Source organism: Schistocerca cancellata, chromosome 2 (assembly GCF_023864275.1).
Source record: "Schistocerca cancellata isolate TAMUIC-IGC-003103 chromosome 2, iqSchCanc2.1, whole genome shotgun sequence".
In the NCBI taxonomy this organism is placed as follows: Eukaryota; Metazoa; Arthropoda; class Insecta; order Orthoptera; family Acrididae; genus Schistocerca; species Schistocerca cancellata.
The window spans coordinates 961,852,835-961,876,226 of NC_064627.1; the positions used below are offsets into that span (position 1 = coordinate 961,852,835).

A 23,392-nucleotide genomic window follows, 5' to 3' on the forward strand; every position below is an offset into this window, starting at 1 on the left:
GAATTTTAAAATTCAAGTTTCTGCGTTGTTGTCTTGTAGCTCAAAATTTTCTTATTCTCAAGATGTGTACTTTTACTAAAATAACATGAAATGTAGATTTAATTTTCCTGAAAATTATTGTGTGGGCTTTGTAGATACAAGTGTGCGCGGTAACTTCCATTACATGAAATAGAGACATCATTTGTACTGATTTAAGAGCATCCACACAATACTTAATCTAAGTAAAGTGTCTGTCTATTTGTATTTTACTTTTCTAGGTTTTATGTTAATATTTAAATGATATTCTTGTTATATGTATTTTAATATTTTGTAATTATTTGTCCTAGACACGTCTTTAAACAGTGTCATCAAGACGTATTATCACTACGTTACGCAAACAGAGTAATTCAGTTACATTTTCAGTGCGTTATACATTTATTTTCTTGCTTATTAGCCACACATCCGTGTAATTATGTATACTCACTTGTCAACATTTGTTCGGCTGCTTATAGTCTACAAAGCTTACGGACCTCTGTTATCAAATGTAAGTAATTCACTGCAAACAAGCTAATCATCACGGGTGTTTAAGGACAGTAAATTTGAATAAAGTGAAAATTAAACTCATTGCGTTGTATACAATAAACTAACAGTTATTTAATGCATGGAATAGACATCATTAGAAGTCCGGAGAAGAAGAACCTCTATAAGACTAATGAGGCAGTGAACAGGGTGGTATGCTGCCAGATGTTGTAAATACTTTTATAAGGCAAACTGATAAGTACATTTATTTGCCAGCGACTCCTGGCGGTTCTTGAGTATGACATTCCTCACAAACACTTAAGCAATGCGAGCTGAGCAGAGTGTGAAGTTCTGGTGTCAGGCGAGTGGCAGAGGCTTTGGCGAGCGGTGTATGGACAGCAGGTGCTCGTTTCGGCCGGCACTCAGCGTTCGTCTTCAGAGCCGGACAGCGTCCGCAGCCGGGATATGACGGTGAGAGCCGAGCCGCGCCGAGAGCCGAAGATCTGCATACAATGCACCCTCCATCACAGGCTGTTCTCTTTACGAATATACGAATGAACGTAGGAAACAAGCACAGAAACAAATTAGACCGTTCAAAACAGTCAATGTATGTCAATTGTCACAACTAGTTCTTTATTCTCATAAACTAATGCGGGCTATTGACAGGGAATCTCAAATTGATTCCATATCTCTAATTTCCAAAATGATTTTGATACTTTTCCTCTCAAGTCTCTTCTAACGAAACCGCGTGTCTCAGTTGAACGACTGGAGTCGTGATTTGCCGGCCGAGGTGGCCGAGCGGTTCTAGGCACTTCAGTCTGGAATCGCGCTCGTGCTACGGTCGCAGGTTCGAATCCTGCCTCGGGCATGGATGTGTGTGATGTCCTTAGGTTAGTTATGATTAAGTAGTTTCTAAGTCTAGGGGACTGATGACCTCAGATCTTAAGTACCATAGTGCTTAGAGCCATTTGAACCATTTGGAGTCTTTATTTCCTGTCAGAAAGGTCACAGTATGTAGAAACCGACAGAGATTTATCGAAAAAACAGAAGTGTATCTGGTTTTAATCAAGGAAGTTCCATAAGTCCTCAGATGTTCATAATCTATGTAAATGATTAAGGTGACAATCTGAGTAGTTATTTTCGCTTTTTGGAGATGATGCTGTCCGTTACCGTCTAGTAAAGTCATCATAAAATCGAAACCTAGCGCAATGCGATTTAGATAAAATACCTGTATGGTCGGAAAAGAGGCAATTGACACTAAATAATGAAAAGCGTGAGGTCATCCCCATGAGTGCTTAAAGGAATCTGTTAAATTTTATTTACACGGTAAACCATAGTAATCAATGGCTGTCAGTTCAACTAAATATCTGGGGATAACAATTACGAACAACTTACATTCGAACGAGAATGTGGATTGTGTTGCGGAGAAAGCAAACCAAAGACTGTGCTTTATTCGCAGTACACTTAGAACATGCAACAAATCCACTAATAAGACTGCCTTTACCCTGCTTGACCTTCTTCTACTATGAAACTTCTTGGCAGATAAAAACTATGTGCCGGACCGAGACTCCAACTCGGGACCTTTGCCTTTCACGCACAAGTGCTCTACCATCTGAGCGAACGAAGCACGACTCACGCCCTGTCCTCACAGCTTTAATTCTACCAGTACCTCGTCTCCTACCTTCCAAACTTTACAGAAGCTCTCCTGCAAACCTAGCAGAACTAGCACTCCTGAAAGAAAGGATATTGCGGAGACTTGGCTTAGCCACAGCCTGGGGGATGTTTCCATAATGATATTTTCACTCTGCAGCGGAGTTTGCGCTGGTATGAAACTTCTTGGCAGATTAAAACTGTGTGCCGGACAGAGACTCGAACTCGGGATCTTTGCCTTTCACGGGCAAGTGCTCTACCATCTGAGCGACCCAAGCATGACTCACGGCCCGTTTTCAGAGTTTTACTTCTGCCAGTATCTCGTCTCCTACCTTCCAAACTTTACAGAAGCTCTCCTGCGAACCTAGCATAACTAGCACTCCTGAAAGAAAGGATATTGCGGAGACTTGGCTAAGCCACAGCCTGGGTGATGTTTCCAGAATGATATTTTCACTCTGCAGCGGAGTTTGCGCTGGTATGAAACTTCTTGGCAGATTAAAACTGTGTGCCGGACAGAGACTCGAACTCGGGACCTTTGCCTTTCGCGGGCAAGTGCTCTACTACTACATGCTCTTCTACTAGATTACTGCTGCGTCGTATGGAATCCTTATCAGACAGGATTGACGGAGAACACAGAAAAAGTTCGCAGAGGGCAACCTGTTTTATACTATCGTGAAACAGGGGACAGCGTCACAGGTACGATACCAGAGATGGTCTGACAGTCATAACAACATGGACGTTTTTCCTTGCCGTGAGGTCTTTTCACAAAATTTCAATCACCAACTTTCTCTTCTGAATGCAAAACTATTTTGTTGGCGCTAACCTACATAGAGAGAAATGAACATCGTAATAAAACAAGAGAAATCAGATTCCCACGGAAAGAATTAAGTGTTCGTCTTTTCCGCACTGAGTTCGATCGTGGAACGGAAGAGAAATAATATGAAAGTAGTTCGACGAAGCCTCTTGCATGCTCTTAGGTGTAAAATGGACAGAAATCATGTAATAGTGGAATATTCCAAAGTACCACTGCGTAACCGGGATATGTCTAAAGTCCGATTATGACTCTGTGGTTTCGCGAGATCACTAGGTAACAAGCGGTCGTTGCAAGGCGGGGTTAGCATGCAACTTTGCAAAGACACGCATGCCTTTGATTGTGCTGAGGGACCACCACGCGCTTGAGAAAGGATCTCACCAACGCTGACAGGTGCTACAGTAGTCCGCCTGTCCTTAGTTTGTGTTCCTTTGGAGCTGTTATTTACTACGTCTCATGCTTAAAAGATTCAGTTTTTAGCACTCATTCAAAGTTACCTTTGAATTAGCACTTTGTCCGAGTGGTGTACCGAGAAATAAATGTAATTTGAGTAGTTTTACCCCGTATTGGGTTATTAGCCAAGTTGGAGGTTCAGGTTGATACCTTGAGTGTCCCGCACAAGCTAATTTTCTCGCTACTGTATCCCTTAACTATTATTACAGTATTAAGTGTATTAGTTTCGGAAGCTTTTTTGCATCAGTAGTCTGTTAAATATCTGAGGACTTTAATTATAGCTAGGAAATTCTCAGCACGAATGCGAATCGAACCTGAGCGCAAGTTTTTCTGACAAGTGCAGGGCTCTGCCGAAACGTTAGAACAATATTCGGACAGAGTCCTTAACGCAATGTTGGCTCTGGATACGTCTATGGCTGAGTCCGATGTTGTATCTAACATTCTTGAGGGCATGTGCCCTGATGATCGGTCACGGATAGTTTTTGATAACCAGCAGGCTATCTTTTCGGTGTTGGACCAAGTAGTGGAGTCAATTCAGGCCCTCGCGTTCGTCGATTCCCAGCGTAGTACTGATTATAACGTAGAGGCAGTATCTTTAGTTTCAGGGAATAGAACGTTACGCGCGGAGGCAGCTGTGCAGGCTAGGAAGCATTGTTTTCGCTATGGCGACACTAATCACTTAGTGCGCAATTGCCTTTATTCATAATCGATCGCAGGCAAACATCTGACGCCATAGGAAGAGAGGGAGTAGGAATCGTAAGTTACCCTTCCGATGTGCACACATCTGTGCTCCCGGTAGGCCTCCTCTCCCCTACGTTTGCACTCGCGAGGAAACAAAGCCCCTTTGTGGACTGCTTGATTCCGGAAGTCCGGTTTCCTTGATTGACCATAAATGGTATTTGGAGGTTCGTCGATTGAATAGGTTATCTGTTGTGAGGCCTACCTGGCGGAATTGTCGCGTTGCGAGTGGGGAAGAATTGCCCGTGGTTGGGGTAGCCTATCAATCTGTAATTTGACGTGGCCAGTTATCTTGTTGGTAGATAAGGGTTTAGCTGTACCTTAACTCCTGAGTTGTGATTTTATTCAGCACACCGCATTGGTATTAGACTAAGCTAGTCGCACATTAAATTGGTTCAAATGGCTTTGAGCGCTATGCGACTTAACTTCTGAGGTCATCAGTCGCCTAGAACCTAGAACTAATTAAACCTAACTAACCTAAGGACATCAGACACATCCATGCCCGATGTAGGATCCGAACCTGCGACCGTAGCGGTCGCTCGGTTCCAGACTGTAGCGCCCAGAACCGCACTGTCACTCCGGCCTGCTAGTCGCACATTAAGCTTCAAGTTCAGACCGGAGGAAAAGATAGCGCTGTGTGCGCGTGACTGTTCTAACTTGGTCAGTACGGTCGGCAATAACGCCAACAGGTTTGAAGTTAGTCACCTTCCTGGTGATCGCGCAGCTCAGTTAATAGAATTGTTAGTTGAGTTTCCTGACGTGCTTTCTGAGAAACTTGGTGTACCTAGCCTTATTGAATATCCCATTCATTTGTATAATGACCTACCGGTTTGGCAGTCGCCTTATAGACTTTCCCCTCCCAAAATGAGAATCCTAAAGCAAAAACAGGACACTATGTTGCAGAAAGGCGTTATCAGACCGTCAACCTCGCCTTACGCTTCACCAATATTTCTTGTTCCTAAAGCCGGAGGTAAGGATCATAGACCTGTAGTTGATAACCGGTTATTGAATAAGACGGTTATATTTGAATCCGTTCCCTTACCCGATATTCATAATTGTTTTACGTGGTTTTACGGGGAAGATGGTTCACTGTTCTTGATCTTAATCAAGCTTATCATCAGATTGCCCTTAGTGAGAAATCAAAACATGTTACCGCATTCTGCACAGACTGAAATCTTTTTGAATTTAACAGAGTTCCGTTTGGTTTGGCTAACGGGGTCGCAGTATTATCGCGCTTGTTCGACCGTGTTTTGGGAGATTTAAACCCGAAGTGTGTGTACAGCTATCTGGATGATGTTGTGGTGTATAGCCGAACCTTCGATGAACACCTTTCCCATCTTGAGCAGGTGCTGAGTAGATTTCGTTCCTCTGGATTGACCGTTAAGCCGGCCAAGGTTATTCTTGCAGGACACCAAATTTCCTTTTTAGGCCATCTTGTCTCAGGGGACGGAGTTAGAATTGATCAAGAGCGGATCAGTGGGATTAGGAAATTTCCGCCCCTAAGCTATTTGTGATATTTTCGTATTGACTTAAAGATTGGCACGTGTTGATTGTCTCTTAGCTGTTTTATAAATATTGTCTTTGAATAAACTGTTAATTTATTGATTTGGTAGTTGTTGTGTTTAAGGAGTGAAATTATAGGGGCCTTGACCTTCCATGATAAGTGTACGCCTCATCCCGACTTCCTCAGTCACAAATTGGTAACCCAGAGCGTGGTTTCATTGTGTTGGCAAAGGGGGGGGGGGGGAGGATAGAACTGTCATCGTTTCATTATGTGTCACTCCTTAATTGGTCATTTGTTGTTCGGTAAGAATTTGGTTATTGTGATTTCATTGCATTTTCTATTGTTCTCAGGTAACTGCTGTTCGACATGGTCTCAAGGGGGTGTTCCAGAATTGGCTATCTCAAGATGGAGTTCTTGCAGTATGAATTCAGGATTCGTGAACAACCTGTAACAAAGAAGCAGGTGGTGCGTTTTATTGGTATGGCGAATTATTTTTGCAGGTTCGTCCCTAATTTCGCACAGTTGGCTGTACCTCTCAATGACTTGCGAAATAAAGGCCAAGAGTTTACCTGGGAAGACAGCCAACAAAGTGCTTTCGAGGCGATTAAGACCGCCATTAGGAACCCTCCAGTTTTGGCAGCTCCCGATTTCCAGAAACATTTTGTAGTCCAAACCGATGATTCCAGTGCCGGGATAGCAGCCGTGCTTCGTCAAGAAGCCTTGCCTTTGCTTCAAGGAAGCTCACCGCCACAGAGTTAAACTACTATCTTTATGAGTGCGAGGCTCTTGCGGTGCTCTTCGCCTTGGGGAAATTTCGATTTTATTTAGAACATAGGGAGTTAGAACTCGAAACTGACAATCAAGCATTGAGTTGGGTCCTAGCTCGACCTCGAAAGACCGGAAGGATTGCTAGGTGAGTGGTCTGTATTTCCGCCTTTCCTTTTAAGGTACGTCATATTAAAGGCTCCTACAATCAGGCAGCTGACGCCCTTAGTAGGATGTTTATTGAAGACCTTGAATCTCAGCCAAGGGGAGAGCATGACTCGTGTAGTCAAATGGTGAATAGTGTCCTCACAGAGATCCCCCAATTATTCATTGACCTAAAAACCAAGCAAAATGAGGATCCATATTTGGGTCCGATCAAGTGGAAGGTCATTTCTGGCGAAGGCCTGCCCGGTTGCTCCTTAAGGAATTGGGTACTCTGTAAAGAGGTTGGTAAGCCCAGAGATGTTAGGGGTTTCTTACCACTTGATTTAGTTTCACCTCTCTTTCAGTATTTCCATAATTCTGTACTAGGAGGGCGCTTCGGCCTCTATAAAACTTTGGCCAAGGTGCGGGCCCAAGTCACGTGGCCTTTTCTGTACCGCGATGTGCGGCGGCTCGTCAGTCAGTGTGGCGACTGTACAAGGAGTAAGGCCAGTCCTCACGCCCCTTTGGGTCTACTTCAATCTCAAAGAGAGCAGCAACCGATGGATAAGATGTTTATCGACTTTGTAGGAACAACGCCTAGGACTAAGGGGGGTACTGTTATATCTTCGTCGCTGTGTATGAATTTTCGTGTTTTGAGTGGTTCCTGCCCAGTACAGGGGTCATTGCGAGTATAACCACATGTCATCTCACCCGTGTTTTTTCAAAGTTTGGGCCCCCGACACAACTCGTTAGCGATAATGCGCCTGCTTTTGCATCAAGAGAGTTTAAAGAGTTTTGCTTCCATAGTGGGATCAGGCATATTACGACTACCCCTTACTATCCCCAAGCATCCTTGGCAGAAAGGGTTAACCGTAACCTAAAGGCAGCGCTTATCTACCACGCCAAGTCCCCCAGTAGGTGGGCTACTACACTCCAGTGGTTAAATTTCGCATTCAACACAGCCCAACATGAAACTCCTAGGGCGATTCCGGCTGAGTTAATGCTGGCATATCAGGACAATTCGCCTCTCTCCAATCGTTGGCAGATAAATGACTTGTTGCCGTTTCCCATTACTCCGGATACCCTAAGGGAAAATTGGCAGCATGCTCGAAACAACATGGAGTTAGCCCATCGTCGGCAAGCCGAACGTTGTAACCAAGGCAGAAGCGCTTTTCAGGCTAAGGCTGGGGATAAGGTGTTTATTATGAACATCGCTGGTCGGAATGCTCGTGGTATGGGAACTCGTAAGTTTGTACAGCGTTACTTGGAACCACGTATTGTCACCAGTGTCTTAGGTCCTGTTAATCTGTTAGTTAAGGAGCTTGCAATGGGCAGGGTGTTCAGAGTGCACCTTAGTCAAATCAAGCCTATTAGTTAAGTCTCTCTCCCTTCTTTCAGTGGTGGTAAGACGAAAGAGGGCGCTGGTGAGATTTGAGTGGGGGAGGTTGAGGCGTGATGCACCTTTTCTGGCATACCAGCTCTTTGGCGCGACACTATCGATTATCCGGCTATACTAAGATCTTTGCCCCTATTGTGATCTCGCAGGGCAGTTGGTGTTGGACTCGCTACGAGACGTAAGGACGTGCTTGCGTGGACGAAAGAGGAAACCACGTGTGATCGGCCAGCAGCGGCACCCGTCTAGCCCGTAAGGCAGTCGCGATTTTGTGGTGGGTCTGCCTGATGTCAACTCCGGGCGCTGTTCGTCGCATTCCTTTGGTGCCTGTTTTCTCGGAGAGACGCATCCCTGGAGACCATCTCGAACAACGTCCTCCATCTAAGGAGTAAGCGATTTTCGTGCCTTCGTTTCGTTGAACGATTTGCGTTGCAGGCGAGTGTACCTGTTGCTTGGTTGCCCTAATGTACGTGTTGTTAAAGTAAGAGCAGCCGGCAGAGTGTGTAACCGCATGGAGACCAGCAGTTACTATTTCTTTTTAAAAATCCGCTGGTTGGATTACTATTAGGAAGTTGATTAGCCGGCCGCTGTGGACGAGCGGTTCTAGGCGCTTCAGTCTGGAACCGGGCGACCATGCGGTCGCAGTTTCGAATGCTGCCTCCAGCATGGATGTGTGTGATGTCCTTAGGTTAATTAGATTTAAGTCGTTCTAAGTTCAAGGGGACTGATAACTTCAGATGTTAAGTCACATAGTGCTCAGAGCCATTTGAACCATTTTGAAGCTGATTATATTTTGGTGTTTCTGGGGCAGTATCCAGGAGTTCGTGTATTGTCTGTATGAGATTTTCAGTGTATTTTGATTGCCGTCAAATCGACGTCCCTTGTATACTGCTGTAAAATTTGGGTCACTTCTATTGAAAGCACTTACTCAGTTATTAGTAAAGACTCGTATTCTGTAAAGCTAGTCATTTGTACGTAGTTCCTTTATATACTTGCATTTATTTGAAAGATCTCACTCAGTTATTAGTAAACGCTCGTGTCCTGAAAAAGGCAATCATTTTTACGTAGAATTTTATACGCGTGCATTTATTTGAATGCACTCACTCATTGTTAGTAAAAGGTGAACTGGTTCTTCATTTATTTTGTTTATTGATCTCTTAAATTATATTAATTGATGTTTGTTTGGTGTTTGTCGTGTCTTCTACGGTCAGTTTGTTTTCCAGTTTTCTGCGAGTTGTGGTGTGTGTGAGCGACGCCACTTTCCGCTTCGGTGCACAGAAGCTGTGACGTGCCGTCTAATGGGAAGTAACTCCCGGTTGGACCCCGGTGTTTAAGTGTTGTTTTGGACGGCTGGTCTGCTGCTTCCGGCATTTTAAGTTAAGTCACCTGTTGCCCAGGGCAGCCTGGCGTCATTGCCCGTTTGCTAAGCATAGAAGTAGACACAGGGAGGGGCAGGTGGGTTCGATGAATGTACTGAAAGCATACACAGGCGAAGCTGCAAGGAAAAGGCTAGTATTACAAAAAAATGCTGCACCGCTAGCTTCTATTGAGCTTCCATATCGAGGTAGCAGAGTGAGCTGAGTTCGATGGATTCTGTACGTGTTAGGACACTGCAAGGTTTGTTGCAACTAATTTCTCCTCTGAGTCCACAGAGGTTCAATATATTTCAACTTTCATGTAACCTGTAGAAAGAAGTCTAGTGGGGTGAGATCCTGGGGTTATGTAGACTAATATTCATCGGTTGCCGAAAGTAAGGGCTAATACTACACATATTAGTTTTACGAAGTGCGCTGCGAACGCATGATCCTTGAACAATAGCATCCCTCTAACATAGTCAGTATGCAAGAACAGTTTGTACATTAAGTCATGAAGGCAACATGAATGGTCCGAGTTAGTAGCCGCCCACAATAACGGCACACTAGTTTACCGCAAAGTGTGTCTGATGATCTGACATATCTGTTGCACTAGTTTTCATCTACCGATACTTGCAAGCTATGACAATCGCACACAGTTCGGTGCATGCTTAGCGCTCTCAGTAGGTATTTCCGAGAGCTCGTTGCTTGAAATGATTAATTTCTTGTTGACTCCGTTATAATATGTCATTCAGGGCAGTGAATTTTTCAACGTCCTATACATACTAACTGAATGGAGGTAAAAATGAAAATGGTGGCACGCTGACAGAACTTGAAGTACAGAATAAAAATAGTCGGTTACAAGGAAGCCTCTCAACGTGGATTTGAAAATGTAGGACACATTTCTCACACATTTTAGTCATTCTGAATGTCAGAGTAGTACACATTTTTCTTCTGAATGATTAAGAAAGTGTTATCACGAGCAACTTGTTTTTGTGTCTCATTTTACAGGGGGAAGAGATTTTCAATTCCAAGACACTTGGTCGATGGCAAAATGAGTGGGAATTTTCACAGTAGGTCGTTCTGACTGCCTTTTTTGTTGGTTACAAAAACCCTTAGCTTTTGCCGGTTTGTGGGAAATATGTCACCGCAGAGCACTGCAAAGTGATTATATCAACAATATGTATGAGGCCATTACTATTACAAATCATGGAGTTTGTACTGATGTCGGCAATCTTTGACTACAGCACCAGATCCTGAATGTGATACTTCCAGGAAAATCTTTCACACAGTGTTAAATATTCAATATTCGGCGTAACTGATTATTTGTTCACCTTACGATAAAGTCACTTTAAAGAGAGGCATCTGTCATACTATGCTCATAAGCCAGGTACACTATTTTGTACAGTTGTAAGAAAATACACTCGCAGTTGGCATTGAATTTATGCTAACCAGTACACTGTTTGTAATACTGTGAACATGTAACTTTTCAGTTTTACCAATGATTTTTACATCACATTCTAAAAATCCTTTAATTATTAGCAAATTATTAATGTTGTAGTTGTTGCTGTGGCCTTCAGACTGGTTTGGCGCAGCTCGTGACGTTAAGAAGCTCTTTCTCTGCATGACTCCTATAAGTTAGATTTAGCTTCTCCTTCTGATTGTAGACAAAACCTTCTTCTCCTTCTTCAGTATTTGTCTTCCACACGTTCACTAAATTCACTATTCCTTGACACCTCAGGACTTGTCCCATCCACATAACGTTGTGCCATAAATATCTTTTCCAGCCTATTCGATATTGCCTCTTTATTAGTTATTCAATCTACCTATCTAATTTTAAGCATTATTTTGTAGCGCCCAACTACAAAAGATTCTGCTCTTTCCTTTTTTATGGTTTCTCGTCCACGTTACACTTCTGCACAAGGCTCCACTTCAAATACAGTGAGAAAAAGGATTAAAGGGATCTCCGTCACTGAGACGTCAAAAGAAGGGATGAGATGTGGCTAAGAGCGGGTGCGAAGGTCTGTCCATCGTCTGCGTGGTCCATGGTGGCGATGGACAAAATTGTGATGCAATTTCATGCCAATGTGACGTCATTAACCCACCTTATAGATTACATGAACTTCTGAACTTCGTCCTGTTTTCTGAATGTGTCGACACCTGGCCGTCTGAAACGTTTCGAAGCCCGAAGTGACGTCGCAAGGCACCACACTTTCTCACCATCACAGAAGAAGGTTGTAGGAATTTTTATGTCGATTTTCATTCTATGTCGCAATGGAGCACTGAAAACTGACCCTTTAATTCTTTTGTACAGTGTATTTTCGAAATGAAGTTCTTAGAACTCAAACTTATAGTATATGTTACCAATTTGTTTCAGAAACGTGTTACTGGGTATTGCCACGCTGCATTTTATATTCTCTCCACTTCGATAATTGTCAGTTATTTTACAGTACAAGTAGTAAAAGTCATGTATTGTATTAAGTGTCTTATTTTCTAATCTAATACTCTCAGCATCACCTGATTTGATTCGAATTCATTTCATTGCTTTTTATTGCTGTTGACATCCATCTGACAGTTCTTTTTCAAGACAATATCCACTGTGTTCAACCGATTTTCCGAATCCTTTCATCGTCTTCGTCAGAATTACGTTGTCGTTGGTAATCCTCAAAGTTTTGTATTTCTTATTCCTGAACTGTAATTCCTTTCCATATTTCTCCTAAATTTTATTTTCTGCTTCCGCAAGGCACAGACTCACCAACATGGGGGATACGTTACAACTCCTTCTCACTTCCTTCTCAATTGTTGCTTCTCATTCATGTCCTTCGACTTTTATAACTGCAGTTTAGTTCATGTTGGAATTGTAGATAGGTAATATTCCAAACTGTCACCATGTTCCTTCTTTGAAGTTCATTACATTTTTCTGGACGTCTGAGGGTATTTCGGCTTTCATAAACTTATATTGAAGATGAATAGTTTCGTCATAGTTGGCTATACTGAGTATCTCAGTTAACTTAAGGTACTGTTATCGACAACAGATGCCTTGCTTCGACTTAATCCTTCTCCCAGTTTCATTCTGACCATCGTACTATAATCTGGTTTTCCTTTCCTTTCCGCATTATTGTCATGTTTCCTTTCATGTAGCCAGCCCTTGAAATGTAGCTAAACATTCCAGCTAGCCACATGTCATCCATGTAGGCAGTGATGGAACGGATTAATACGTTGATCACAAACGTGCACTTGGAATTTTAAGAAGGGATATGGCAGTGAGTGATTGCAGTGACAGTACTAACTCTCTGACCTCTTACATTCTGCAGTCGCGAGATAAATGACAGTGAATAGGCGTAAGTAAACTGTGATATCCACCGACATGAGAACCTTGCCTATTATTAGTTACCGTTACTAGCCTGGATATCTATGTACTACACGATGCGCAGCTATTTATAATGGATATTTCTTCCCACGATACTAAAATTATGGAATAAATTGTAACTGTATGTACGGACTGCTTTTGCTTTCGTAGTTAATGAAATCCCTGTTCATAAGTAGGAGTAATAGAAAGTTAATTGAGACCCCCCTCAGGATACATCGCTCACGGTGCCATAACTGATCTGGTTTTATCAAATTCCGTTGTACAACTTAATTACTCAGCACTTGCTGCGATGATCTGATTCAGTAGCTGTATTGGTCAGAGCAGCCAATTGAAAAAAAGAAATTCGCTGGTTTTCGTACCCCTCCAAACACATCTTTCATATTTCAGTCTCCCCTACTTGCTTAGTAATGGTTTGTAACCCAGCTCTAAAGTTTTCAAGACAACAAAGGCGAGTACTTTCCTTGTTAAGTAGCTTGTATGCTATGTGAAGCTATTACAATAAATATTTTTCCACTGCGAATAAGGTCTATGATCGAAACCGATAGCGAATAAATCTCTTGCGTGACAGCACAGTGTGTATCTTGCGTTTCTCCAAGTATAGTGATGTTGTTGACAGTTGCCCAAAAAAGTTTTCGATCTATATTGGGGACCGTTTTCATTTATCTTGGCGCATAATATTATTACTGCCTTAGGGACGTCGGTTCAAATCCCGTCATTGGTTCACTCTCCCTTTTTAATCGAAAGCTAGTCAGGAAACGATTTGAAGTCCAATTGCTTTAACGCTTTAGGCACGATCACGGGCATTAAATAATGTTGTAAAAGGGATAACAGCTTACAGTAACTTAATCCAGTGTGTTATACGTGCTTTTATCGAGACGAAAACTGCTAAAGTATGTTACAGGGAGTGTTGCAATTCCCATTTGTTGTTATGCTTATAGCTCTGTACCCGCTGATCATTCCTTTTTTCTTCTTGTGAGTTTAGCTGCGAGCCCGCGCCCACCGAACATTGGCTGCGGTGAGGAAACACGCTTCTGATGTTTGAGCTAAGTACAGCTACTGACATGGTACAGACATACCGTTTATTTTACATTCTGTGCGAGTCTTTTGCCCTTTCGGGCGTTCTGTATTAATGTTGAACCCTGCCTCTTTAGGCAGTTTGTAGTTTTATTGTGTTCCGAAGAAGGCATGGTTATCCGCTCCGAAACCTAGATAAACATCCGGTTTCTACACTCCTGGAAATTGAAATAAGAACACCGTGAATTCATTGTCCCAGGAAGGGGAAACTTTGACACATTCCTGGGGTCAGATACATCACATGATCACACTGACAAAACCACAGGCACATAGACACAGGCAACAGAGCATGCACAATGTCGGCACTAGTACAGTGTATATCCACCTTTCGCAGCAATGCAGGCTGCTATTCTCCCATGGAGACGATCGTAGAGATGCTGGATGTAGTCTTGTGGAACGGCTTGCCATGCCATTTCCACCTGGCGCCTCAGTTGGACCAGCATTCGTGCTGGACGTGCAGACCGCGTGAGACGACGCTTCATCCAGTCCCAAACATGCTCAATGGGGGACAAATCCGGAGATCTTGCTGGCCAGGGTAGTTGACTTACACCTTCTAGAGCACGTTGGGTGGCACGGGATACATGCGGACGTGCATTGTCCTGTTGGAACAGCAAGTTCCCTTGCCGGTCTAGGAATGGTAGAACGATGGGTTCGATGAAGGTTTGGATGTACCGTGCACTATTCAGTGTCCCCTCGACGATCACCAGTGGTGTACGGCCAGTGTAGGAGATCGCTCCCCACACCATGATGCCGGGTGTTGGCCCTGTGTGCCTCGGTCGTATGCAGTCCTGATTGTGGCGCTCACCTGCACGGCGCCAAACACGCATACGACCATCATTGGCACCAAGGCAGAAGCGACTCTCATCGCTGAAGACGACACGTCTCCATTCGTCCCTCCATTCACGCCTGTCGCGACACCACTGGAGGCGGGCTGCACGATGTAGGGGTGTGAGCGGAAGACGGCCTAAAGGTGTGCGGGACCGTAGCCCAGCTTCATGGAGACGGTTGCGAATGGTCCTCACCGATACCCCAGGAGCAACAGTGTCCCTAATTTGCTGGGAAGTGGCGGTGCGGTCCCCTACGGCACTGCGTAGGATCCTACGGTCTTGGCGTGCATACGTGCGTCGCTGCGGTCCGGTCCCAGGTCGACGGGCACGTGCACCTTCCGCCGACCACTGGTGACAACATCGATGTACTGTGGAGACCTCACGTCCCACGTGTTGAGCAATTCGGCGGTACGTCCACCCGGCCTCCCGCATGCCCACTATACGTCCTCGCTCAAAGTCCGTCAACTGCACATACGGTTCACATCCACGCTGTCGCGGCATGCTACCAGTGTTAAAGACTGCGATGGAGCTCCGTATGCCACGGCAAACTGGCTGACACTGACGGCGGCGGTGCACAAATGCTGCGCAGCTATCGCCATTCGACGGCCAACACCGCGGTTCCTGGTGTGTCCGCTGTGCCGTGCGTGTGATCATTGCTTGTACAGCCCTCTCGCAGTGTCCGGAGCAAGTATGGTGGGTCTGACACACCGGTGTCAATGTGTTATTTTTTCCATTTCCAGGAGTGTATTTGCAGTCGAGGCGGATTCTTTATAATCATTATAATTATTCTTAGTTTTCACTTCTATTCAGTAATTTCCACTATATCTAACCGTGACCTATTGATTTTTCTTTTAATGTTATAAACTACCGATTCCATTAAGTGTTCTAACGTATGCATTCCGGCTCCTAGAACGTCAGATTTAATTTATTGTGATCCCGTCCTTCTCTTGAGTAGACGCCGCCCTGAGATACAAACGGGATATTTTGTATCTCCGGAAAATTTTACCATCCTTCCTGCTGCTTTCAGTCGTTCACAGTATCAGTATATGAGGCCAGATCTGTCGGCCTCACTGCTGCCACTGCAACTACTGACAAGGGTACTTCTCCTGCTAAGGATTCATACACTTATCTGGCTTCTCCACATATAAGACTCCGATGTGATTGCATCTACAGTGGGTTACTGTACCGCTGAGGAAATCAATGCATCTCACCGAGGCTAGGCCCACGATTCGTGGGGGAGGAGTTTGCTGGAAGAGCACACTCGAGTTTGCTCAATTCTAGAAAGATTAATCGGAAGTTCATAGTGAATAGGCAGCTGCAATACGCTATAAGAGCTCCAATGGTAGAGTGTTGCCAATGGATATCCGTGTTCGTGTTCCATTTCAATACATATTTCTATTTCGCTATCAAGAAACGTCGATGAGAATAGTATATCGTTTGCACAGCGCTGTTACAGCATTCTCTGTTCATGCAGGATTCTCGGTTCAAATATTCTCTGCGATCTTCATAGTGGATAACAAATTACGAGCGTGGGGGCTGGTACCGTAATGAACTGATTCAACACGAACGTTGAAGATAGGCCTCACCGCGGTGCCCTGCAAACCGCTACCCCCAAAGGCAGCACGTAAAAAGTTAATTGCTTCTTGAAAGTAGGCAGGCATTTCAGTATGACTGATTGCTTCCACAATTACCCTTGTGTGCATTATCGTGCACGAAATAATTGTGAGTCTAGATTACGGAAAAGTTCGCGCTCGTAACAACGCAAGCGTGTTCGTAGAATAAAAGAACAAATTTCGAAGAAGATAACATTTTAATTATCGTATAGAAAGCCTCTCTAGAACAACGAATCGAAAACAAGATATGAAAATTGAAGACAAAAGGAAGTCATGTCTGTTGATGGAACTGACCATAGAACCGCGACGAATTCAGTGTCGTCCAAACTATGCTCCAATAGCTTCCAAACATCGAGTGCATCGTGCCGGCGCTTCGTCATATTGAAACTACATTAAATGGCGAATTCTCAGAGCCACATCTTGAAGGAACTGTGTGAGGCAACGTCTGTTGATTGGATCGAGCCGGCCGCTGGTGGTCGAGCGGTTCTAGGCTCCTCAGTCCGGAACCACGCTGCTGCTACGGTCGCGGGTTCGAATCCTGCCTCGGTCACGGATGTGTGTGAAATCCTGAGGTTAGTTAGGTTTAAGTAGTTCTACGTTCTAGGGGACTGATGACCTCTGATGTTAAGTGCCATAGTGCTCAGAGCCATTTGAACCATTTTTGATTGGATCGACACACCAGTGCGTGTGGATATTTTTCATACCGTACATGGATATTCCTACTGTTTAGGATGCCCTCTCATTTAAACGTCAAACGTCTGTAACAGAACGAAAGAAGAGAAATTGAAAGTCCGATGGCTGCAATGATTGCACATTCGGTGGATGCTAGTGATGCAATTCTTGTTCATTGAAGACTCTTGAAAGAAACTGGTTTGTGTTCAGAGGTTCATCGTGTGAATACACTTCACAATCTCAATAAGTTTCCTGGAGGCAGCTCCTTGGCCTTGTAGACGCAATTTAGAAATCTACGTACAGCTACTGACATGGTACACACGTACCGTTTATTTTATATTTTATGCGAGTCTTTTGCCCTTTAGGGCGTTCTGTATTAATGTTGGACCATGCCTCTTTAGGCAGTTTGTAGTTTTAGTGTGTTCCGAAGATGGCGTGGTTATCCGCGTCGAAACCTAAGTCAACAACCGGTTTCTATTTGCAATCGAGGCGGATTCTTTATAATATTCACGTTAAATTGAATATAAGGACGGAATTGAACACTTAGCCTAGTGAAAGTAAAAGCGGTCGAAGTTTGAATGACTGTATCGAAGGATGGTAATGGAACACAGTCCATGCTGTAATATCTTTGGGTGATGAACTATAAAAATCACGGACATTTTATTTGCCGTAATTGCTGAGAGTAACTGCAGGAGCAACCCTCCTTTTCTCTATATCCAAAATGTAATTATTCATGATTTAATTATTATGAATTGTTGTTGATAAAAAACTAAAGTGATTCCCACAATAGCGTGTCTATTAGTAAATAATAACTAACACTCAAAGACGTTATTAACTATCTTGTCTTCGGGAACGCAGCAACAAATAAAGGGTGATCGACTGAGTAAAAAGTTAACATCAATTATTATGAAAATCCGAAATTTAGTCGCCGTTACAGTGAAGATGTTTGTGAGTGCTTCATCAGATGTGAGATATAACGAAAAGTGGGGTATATACAGCAGATAACATCAGTATCTTACGTCACAGAAGCCGACGACAGCAGATCGACGGAGGGCGGTTACAACATTCACATGCGCCAGTGACCACCCACCAGTTACCGACCGCGATGGTGGACGGACGGTACTCTCTACCGCAAGAACTCCTCACCAATCTTGGGCCAGCTTGAGAGCACACTGCGGAACATTCACTTTCGTCCGTAGTCTCTTCTTTTATTATGTTTAACGAACCACCGCATATCGCGGGGAGTGTAATTACTGATTCTGAATAAAAGTTTCATTTCTAATTGTCTCACTATTTCTTTCAGTTACCTTCTGTGCTGTGCTGTACTATACTACACCATTGCTTTCAGTGTAAGGTCCAAGTTTTATCGAGTTTTGTCACTTGGCAGCGACACATCATGCAGACCATTGTAGTTTTATAACTCTTAGTACCGACAGATAGCGACAGGAAATTTTCCTAGCACTGTGCAGCGATTTATAAAAACGCAGTATGTGATTGCTCGAGGACGATATTCAGGTCATGCACACTATGTCGTTTTATAGTCCAAACAAATAAAGCTTTCCCTCTTGTTTTAAATTTCATACATATTTCATTTCATTAGATAGTTATTTCATGTTATGAAAATTTATAAATATTGCAGTTATGAATTAATTTTTCGTCGCCATTAGAATGAGGTCATTTTTCACATTTTTTTTCCAAAAGTCGAAATCATTCCTCACTCACTGAGTGATGGGGACCAGACGCGGGGACTCTTCACTGCCAGCATGGGCAAGGTCTTAGAAGAGTTGGTTTACCTTTGCCTTGTTCCGACCTGTTATGACTTTCTTTTCTCTGACCTTGAGTGATAGCTGCATCTCCGCTACAGTGAACTGAACAGATGATTATCCTCTCCAGTTGCTGAAAAGTTTTGTGTTTTACTCCACGTACTGATTCCTCTCTAGCACTGACGTCACTTTCACTGACATTGTAAATACAAACAAAAATGCGCATAATGATACAATGAACATATGAAATTTTCCCTAACAGGTATGTAGGAGTTTAGACATGGGAAACGTTAAGTTTACGCGTGTAAAGTACGCTGTTAGTAAAATGCACAGTAAAACTAGGTTTGCAGTTGAACACCAGCGGTATAACAGCATTTATTTTTTGAAAGCTTACTCTAGCCAAGAATCAATGCAGACTGGTTTTGGAATTTACCATAAACGTACGTCTTTCAAAGTTACTACTCCCGTCTGATCGTGACGTACTGCTCAATATAAAAATACCTTCTTTCGATCTACAGTAAACAGACTTCTTAACCTACCACTACATGCAGATAAAGTAGAAAGGAATTTGGTTTGTAGCGAAATACAGCCGAGAACAGCGGTTGTCACAGCATAGCATTCCACTTCTAAAGAATTGTCTCCACAAAACGACGAACTGAATAAACTGTTTGCATCGATTCATTTCTAAGGCCGGGTTTCATAATAAACTCAGCTATTTTTAAAGCACAGTACTAATACAACACAAGACTGTTGCATAGACAAAGGTACTGTTCTGGACGAAAGCTTAACTACTTGGAATGAATTTTGGAATACGGCATTAGGAACACAAAAAATTTTATAAGAAACTGATAGGAAGTAGTTACAACTTCCCAGTTCACTTGATACAAGTTAGCCATACGATATAGAAAATAACCGTGTAATTTATGGACGTATAAGAAGAAACAAAAATTTATGACCACCTGAAAAAATCCACGGCAAAAGACGCTCGATGAACACTGCACGTCGAAAGAAGCAGTTCGTGGTTATATGCTGCTCCGTTACTCATAGATTTCTGTCAAGGAAGTCCGCAATTTCATAGATGCGCTCAAATGTTAGTAAACATATTCACATTTCGTAAGCAGTCCATGTTGTATCCATGAAACGCCAAACTCCTCTGCAGTTCCCTCTAACTTTTGACCGTTCACGCAACAGAACGTAACTTTGCGTGTGACGTAAACGCACCCTTCCCCTGCGGTTACTTTAAAATTTCATGAAATGTAAACAACGACCTTTATAATTTTTATATACAGACAGATAAGTCAGCGTAAGGTACAAAGAATATCTGTTGCGAAACGAAGGTGGTAATCTATACAATTACACCTTCTCAGAACATTGCTGATTATTCCCCTCGAAAGTTAAGAGGATACCGTAATTCTATCCAATGAGACGAACGGCTGTAGATTAGATTTATGGGAAGAACTTGAAATTTTCAAACACTTAGTGAACAAGGACGGCAAAGCTTTAAACAACCAGTTCAAGCTTGCAAGTAGACATTTTCTTGAAGGCCTTAAGCTGCTACTTCTGACCGCGTAGCCAAGTTCACTGGTCGCCGTTGGCAGCTGAGCGATATTTGTTTTTCCTTAGTAACCTATTTACATTTATGAATTCTACTTTCAGTTTTGCAGTTTCTGCAAAACACTTTGTCAATCACAATTACTTTGTTTTATTATTTCACATACACTGAAGACGAAAAATCGCAATACCAAATGCTAGTTAATGTAGAGTAATGAAATTTCGGGGATACATTTATCTAAGTAACTTACTTAAGCGATTTACATTTCCAGATCACAGATTAATGTAAGAGCGAGAAAAGCCATTGCAAATATGAAATGCTGTACATTAATAACCGGTGTAACGGCCAGCCTATTGCTAACATGCATGCTTTGTGTTAGGTGACGGATACCAGTTTGTGGGTTGGACTTCTGTTGAACTTTGTCGGTCAGTACAGAAGGAAGAGTAAGTACAAAAATGTTCGCGGGAATTCAGGAATATACACATATCAAAAAAGTTTTGCATAACCTCGGCTCCGAGAGTTCTGGAACCTGTACAGAAAATTGGAATAGAGATCAACATAAACATCATTTCCGCCCTTTTTATTGCTCATGAAAACCACACATTGCATGTTGTACCACCATACAGCGAGACCTTCAGAGGTGGTGGTTCCGGTTGCTGAACACACCGGTACCTCTAGTACCCAGAAGCACGTCCTCTTGCATTGATGCATGCCTGTATTCGTCGTGACATACTATACAGAAGTTTACCAAGGTCCTGTTGGTCCAGATTGTCCCACTCCTCGATGGCGATTAGGCGTAGATCCCTGAGTGGTTAGTGGGTCACTTCGTCTATAAACAGCCCTTTTCAGTATATTCCAGGCATGTTCGATAGGGTTCATGTCTGGAGAACATGCTGGCCACTCTAGTCGAGCGATGTTGAGTTATCCTGAAGGGAGTCATTCACAAAATGTGCACGATGGGGGAGTGAATTGTCGTCCATGCAGACTAAGCCTATCCAGTGTGCTCCCGATATTGTTGCTCTGTCGGTCGAAGGAAGGCATTCACGTATCGTACAGCTGTTACGGCGCCTTCCATGACCCCCAGCTGCGCACATCGGCCCCACATAATGCCACCCCAAAACAGCAGGGAACCTCCACCTTGCTGCACTCGCTGGACAATGTGTCTAAGGCTTTTAGCCTGACCGGGTTGCCTTCAAACACGTCTCCGACTATTGTCTGGTTGATGGCATACGTGACACTCATCATTGAAGAGAACGTGATGCCAATCCTGAGCGGTCCATTCGGCATGTTGTTGGGCCCATCTGTTCCGCGCTGCTTGGTGTTGTGGTTCCAACGATGGACCTCACCATGGACGTTAGGAATGAAGTTGTGCATCATGCAGCCTACTGCACACTGTTTGCGTCGTAACACGATGTCCTGTGGCTGCACAAAAAGCATTATTCAACATTGTGGCGTTGCTGTCAGGGTTCCTCCGAGCCACAATCCGTAGGGAGCGGTCGTCCACTGCATTAGTAGATCTTGGGCGGCCTGAGCGAGGCATGTCATCGGACCCCCTCCGTCTAATAGGCGTTGCTCATGCATGGCTGTTTACATCTTTGGGCTCGTTTAGTGACATCTCTGATCAGTCAAAGGGACTGTGTCTGTGATACAATATCCCCAGTTAACGTCTATCTTCAGGACTTCCGGGAACTGGAGTGATGCAAAACTTTTTTTGATATGTGTAGAAATATATGTCACATAGAAATGAAATAAGCAGAAAGTGCAGGGAAGCTAAGACGAAATGGCTACATGAAAAATTTAAGGAAATCAAAAGAGAAATGGCTGTCATAGTGACTGATGGAAATGAAATTAAAATTAATGGTGGTAAAATTAAGAGCACAACGGGAATTCCACTGTTAAATGCAGAGGGGAGAGCGGATAGGTGGAAGGAGCACATTGAAGGCCTCTATGACGGGGAAGATTGTCTCATGTGAGCGTAGAAAAAACAGGAGTCAATAGGGAAGAGATAGGGAATCCAGCATTCGAATCAGAATTTAAACTATCTTTGAGAGACTTAAGATCAAATAAGGCAGAATTAAGGTAACATTCCATCAGAATTTCTAAAATCATTGGGGGAAGTGGCAAAAAACGACTATTTACGATGGTGTGTAGAATGTACGAGGCTGGAGACCTGTCATCTGACTTTCGGAAAAATATCATCAACACGGTGCCGAAGACTGCAAGAGCTGACAAGTGCAAGAATTATAGCACAATCAGCTTAACAGTTCATACATCCAAGCTGCTGACAAGAATAATATGTAAAAGAGTGGAAAAGAATTTGAGGATACGTTACATGACGATCAGTTTGGCTTTAGGAAAGGTAAAGTAACCAGAGAGGCAATTCTGACGCTGCGTTTGATAATGGAAGTAAGACTAAAGAAAAATCAGGACATGTCCGTAGGATTTGTGGACCTGGAAAAAGCGTTTGACAATCTAAAATGCACAAGGTGTTCGAAGTTATGAGAAAAAAAGGGGAAATCTGTAGGGAGAGAGGGGCAATATGTAGAAGAGCCAAGAGGGAGTAATAAGAATGGACGACCAAGAATGAAGTGCTTGGATTAAGTAGCGTGTAAGATAGAGATGTAGTCTTTCGCGTCTACTGTTCAATCTGTACATCGAAGAAGCAACGATGGAAATAAAAGAAAGGTTCAGGAGTGAAATTAAAATTGAATGTGAAAGGATACCAATGACAAGATTCGCTGATGACAGTGCCACCCTGAGTGAAAGTGAAGAATTACATGATCTGTTGAATGGAATGAACAGTCTAATGAGTACGTAATATAGATTAAGAGAAAATCGAAGAAAGACGAAGGTAATGAGAAGTAGCAGAAATGAGTACAGGGAGAAACTTAACGTCAGGATTGATGTGGCTACGAAGACTTTCCCGGCGTAATAATTGATAATATTCTTCTCGGGTATGCAGCCGGATCATAACGTCTTCATTATCAGAATTGATCGTCATGAAGTACGTGAAGTTAAGGAATTCCGTTCCCTAGGAATCCAGCGACGGAACGAGCAAGGAGGACCTCAAAAACAGACTAGCACTGGCAAAAAGGGCATTCCTGGCCAAGAGAGAAGTCTACTAGTATCAAACATAGGCCTTAGGAGATATTTCTGAGAATGTATGTTTGAAGCACATCGTTGTACGGTAGTGAAACATAGACTGTGGGAGAA

General features: G+C 43.2%; 1 protein-coding gene across 1 annotated transcript in view; it reads right to left on the reverse strand.

Annotated features, from left to right (window-relative positions):
* Positions 1–920: 920 nt before the first annotated feature.
* LOC126160151 (secretin receptor-like) overlaps positions 921–23,392 on the reverse strand; it is a 166,406-nt gene continuing 143,934 nt past the window's right edge. Inside the window, exon 12 of the mRNA XM_049916888.1 lies at positions 921–1,001. Within this exon, the coding sequence (XP_049772845.1) occupies positions 921–1,001 (81 nt within the window). The remainder of the gene's footprint in view (positions 1,002–23,392) is intronic.